This window comes from Halyomorpha halys, unplaced genomic scaffold (assembly GCF_000696795.3).
Source record: "Halyomorpha halys isolate HHAL.00 unplaced genomic scaffold, Hhal_1.1 Scaffold11414.1, whole genome shotgun sequence".
NCBI lineage: Eukaryota > Metazoa > Arthropoda > Insecta > Hemiptera > Pentatomidae > Halyomorpha > Halyomorpha halys.
This window is the reverse complement of record NW_027116579.1, coordinates 1,433-5,564: the sequence shown is the minus strand read 5'-3', so window position 1 is coordinate 5,564 and position 4,132 is coordinate 1,433. Positions and strand designations below refer to the sequence as shown.

The 4,132-nt window shown below is 31.1% G+C and overlaps 1 protein-coding gene across 1 annotated transcript; it reads left to right on the top strand.

Annotated features, from left to right (window-relative positions):
* Positions 1-702: 702 nt before the first annotated feature.
* LOC136797255 (immunoglobulin superfamily member 22-like) lies at positions 703-3,239 on the top strand (the record flags this gene model as incomplete). The annotated part of the gene is made up of 5 exons (XM_067053317.1): positions 703-933; positions 2,168-2,374; positions 2,552-2,692; positions 2,807-2,974; positions 3,084-3,239. Coding segments are annotated over 5 exons (884 nt in total), but the record flags the coding sequence as incomplete, so codon positions are not given.
* Positions 3,240-4,132: the final 893 nt, after the last annotated feature.

Below are 4,132 nucleotides of genomic sequence, written 5' to 3'. Positions count from 1 at the left end.
ATATGCATTATACCCTGGGCCTGGGTCTGAGCCTGGCAAAGGCAGATAATTATTTAATCTATTATATCAGCCATGTATCTACCCAGGAGTCAGGAAATCTTTTTTGTTCTAATGACCCACTTCCTGGTCATTTCTGATATACATGGGGTCCACCATCACTTTGTGGATACACAGAAATAAAAGTCAACCCCCCAGGCCGGATTCAAACCGGCAAACATAAGGTAGTTGTTTAACTCCCTCAGCTACAAACAACCCAGGAGACCCTCCTGTGGCAAACCCAGCCTCTATAAAGAGGGTATGGCTAAACTGGGAAACCTAATGGTTGAACATAGCTCTGACAAAATTACCTCATTGTTCAACCTATAAACAGTACTTCCTTACTAAATATAGAACTGAAAACTCTATGATTTGTCGTTTTAGTTTTTTTTTTCTTAGATAGATTATTATCATTTTGAATTATGTCAATTGAACTGAAATTTATTTTTAAACAAGTTAGTTTATTTGGCATAATATAAAACAATGATATTATCTAAAGAATATTTTTTTCAGAAATGAAAATAATATTATTCAGAAGCAGTTATGGAATAAAAATATTAATATGTTAATTAGCAAATGATTATAAAACTAAACATCATTTGTATCACATTAAAATGTTTTTAAAAAAATTCGCTTAGGTTCTTAACAATTTAACTTAAACATAAGGTAATCTTCTTTGCAGAATTGAAATCAAGAATCTAGGTGGAGGAAAACATCAGTTGATATTTAATAAACTAGAAACATCTGATGAAGGAGAAATTTCCTGTTCATCTGGAGAACTAAACTCATCTTGTAAACTTGTAGTAAAGAAAGGAGAATTGAAGCCAGTTATTCATTTTGGAGATACTGTTGATGCTCCAGCAACAAAACCTATTATAATAGATGTACCATATACAGGTATATGAGAAGTTTTTCAGTTTAATTCCTTTCATTAATCCAGTATGCAATATGAATGTTAAATGATTGTGATTAATTTCAAAATAGATGAAAGAGCTGTCATATAAAAATTTCAAATACATGTATACAGACTTACTTCAATTGTCTATAGAGGATATAGAACAATGAATAATTAAGATTGAATGTGCTTAGCAAGATAAATATTGACTTACTTATCCAATAATTGCATTGAATAATATAAAAATGTTTAGTATATTAAACTTCCTGATTGATAATGCTTAATGTAAAATCAATTCACATTATTTCAGAGTATATTAATTATCATAATCATAAACATTTATTGAGTACAAGAAGTTGCACATTTGTTCAACAGTAAAATCTTAAGGTGTCAACTGTTCAATATCGTCATTCACCAATCATATTGCATTACAAATCAATGTCTGCCTCCCAATAGAACTTCCCAACTTGTTGTGAATTGAGTTATAACTTATTTTTTAATTTTTTAGTTTTAAACCCAAATTATTTTTTATTTTCCATTAGCTCTTTACCCAACCCAAAAACTATCCCTTAGAAGAAATAACTGCTCCAGACTTCCTATTACTGTAACTTCAATTATATTTTACCTGGTGTAGGTGACATTATTTAACATGAAAGACAAATAAAATATATTTCCAAATTAAATGCTCTTCAAATGTATACATTTTTATACTGTTGGATAATGAATGTATGATTGGGAAAATTATGGGTTCCCAAATCCTTTTCAAGTTCTAAGAAATGGGAGAAATAAACTATTTTGAATGAAAAGTGGATTTGATAAAAAATAAATTGTTTTATTTAAAAGTAACAGGGGAGGCTTAAAATAGCTGAACATAAGTTCTGAATTAGCATAATCCAGAATGTATCAAATAATTTTTATGTAGATAAAATCTAAAACAGATTTAAAAACTGTAATCCATAAGCACAGTTAAAAATGTGGACGTTAGTTCTGAACTATCATACTTGAAAACCTATGAAATAATGCTTATTTTGATAAAATTTGTAATAATTATAAAACTTCTAATCCACAATCCCATCAGTGAATTCTGAATCAGCACTACTAAAAATACAATACAAGACTGTCACATGAATTAAATAACATAAATAATATTCTTTGCTACACCATCAATCATTTCAAAATTTAACCAAAATTGAATAATTGTAATTGCTTACTATATTATATATTATGTGAACTTAGTTGAAGGCACAAGACAGACCCCTGTTGAAGCTAAGCTGGTAAAAGATGGAAAACCACTGCCTCTAAAAGAAGTTGAAGTTACTGTGACTGATGAAAAAGCAGTCTTTACTATTAAGAAACCAGCACGTAATTTATCTGGAAAATATGAAATCAAAATTTCTAATGGTCAAGGAGAAGATTCAAAAAATATTAATATCAACATGCAAGGTAATAACAACTAATTGTAAGTCATTTTTTGTACTAAAAATTAGTTGCAGATAAATTATTTTAGAAAATAATGTAAATTATATAAATCTGAGTATATCAATAAAATACAGTTATCTATCATTTTATAAATATAGAGAGAGTTTTTAATTTACTTTCTGTTCAAATTGAATTTTTTAGATGCCCCCACTGCTCCTTCAGATGTAGATGTGACTGATGTATTTCAATCGAGTTGTAAAGTTTCTTGGAAACGTCCATCAGATGATGGAGGTTCTCCCATAATAAAGTATATAATTGAGCGACAAGATCTTGCTGTCAAAGGTATTACTTACCTGTGCCTTTTTTGTTGGAACAATTATTAACATATTTTAAATTAAAGATAATATGTATATTGTCAAACGATTTACAATGCTTAAATATTTGGTTTCTTATTAGGAGGTTGGAGAAATGTTGCTGAAGTACCTTTTGAAGATGGCACAACTTACAACTGTACAGATCTTGTTCATAAGAGGGAATATAAATTCCGAGTTCAAGCCCTTAATAAAGTTGGGGCATCTGAATATGGACATTGTTCCAAGACAATTTTAGCAAAAGATCCTTGGGGTAATCAGTGATTTTATTTGTATCTAAAGTGTTTAAATTAATATGGTTCAATTAAATCCGGAACAATATTTGTTATTCTGTGTCATGACAGCAACTAACCTATTTTCAGATGAACCAAGTAAACCAAAGAATGTTGAAGTAGTAGATTGGGATAAAGATCACGCTGATCTGAAGTGGGAAAAACCAGACAGTGATGGTGGTGCACCAATTACTGGATATATAATTGAATATAAGGTAAATTACTAGCTGATAAGGGTATACAGTATATGAAAATACATTTCATGAATGTGTATTTACATGATATATTTATAAAGGGTATTCAATACTCAATTGAAAACTCTTTTGTTTTATTTTTGATTTTATTATTTTTTTGAGAGAGAGAGAGTTTTAAGAATTTTAAAGTTCTCAGTAAGTTTTAGTAATGGTGAAAAAAGTTTCTTTTGATAAATGAATGTCACTTCTTTTAGATCTTCTCCAGCACCCTTAGAAATTAAACGAAGAGTCCTATGTGCCAACCACTGTTATTCTAGCCTCAGTCCCTATTTTAGGAGCTGTGCCTTGTCTAAGGACACCAAGATTTATTTGTATAAAACAATTATTCAGCTAATTCTTCTGTATGGCTCGGAAACATGGACTATCTCCAAGGCTGGTGAGCACAACTTAATGGTCTTGGAGAAGAAGATTCTCCGTAAAATATTTATAGCTGTTAAGGTTGACCAGATATGGAGGCGTCGAACAAACCAGTAGCTCAAAGTTTTATATAAGGAACCAGACGTTGTCCAGTTCGTGAGGCTCAGTAGATTGAGGTGGGCAGGGGATGGCTGAGAGTGATCTGCCTAGGAAAATAGTGACAGAAGTACTACATGGAGCAAGACGCAGAGGAAGACCATGCCTTTGATGGAGTGATGGTATGAGTGGTGATACCAGGACAATGATGGGAGTGAGGAACTGGATGGAGGCTGCACAAAATCGTAATGATTGGTGGAGGCTGATACAGGAGGCCAGGACTCTACCTCGAGTTGTGGAGCCGAATTAATAATAATAATTCAAATCACGATGGTAGATTCTTACAGAAAATTGAATTATCATACAATTTGGTTCTTCATGCTGGTTATGTACCATTTTTGCTCAAAATATTAAAAAAAAAAAGAAAAAAAT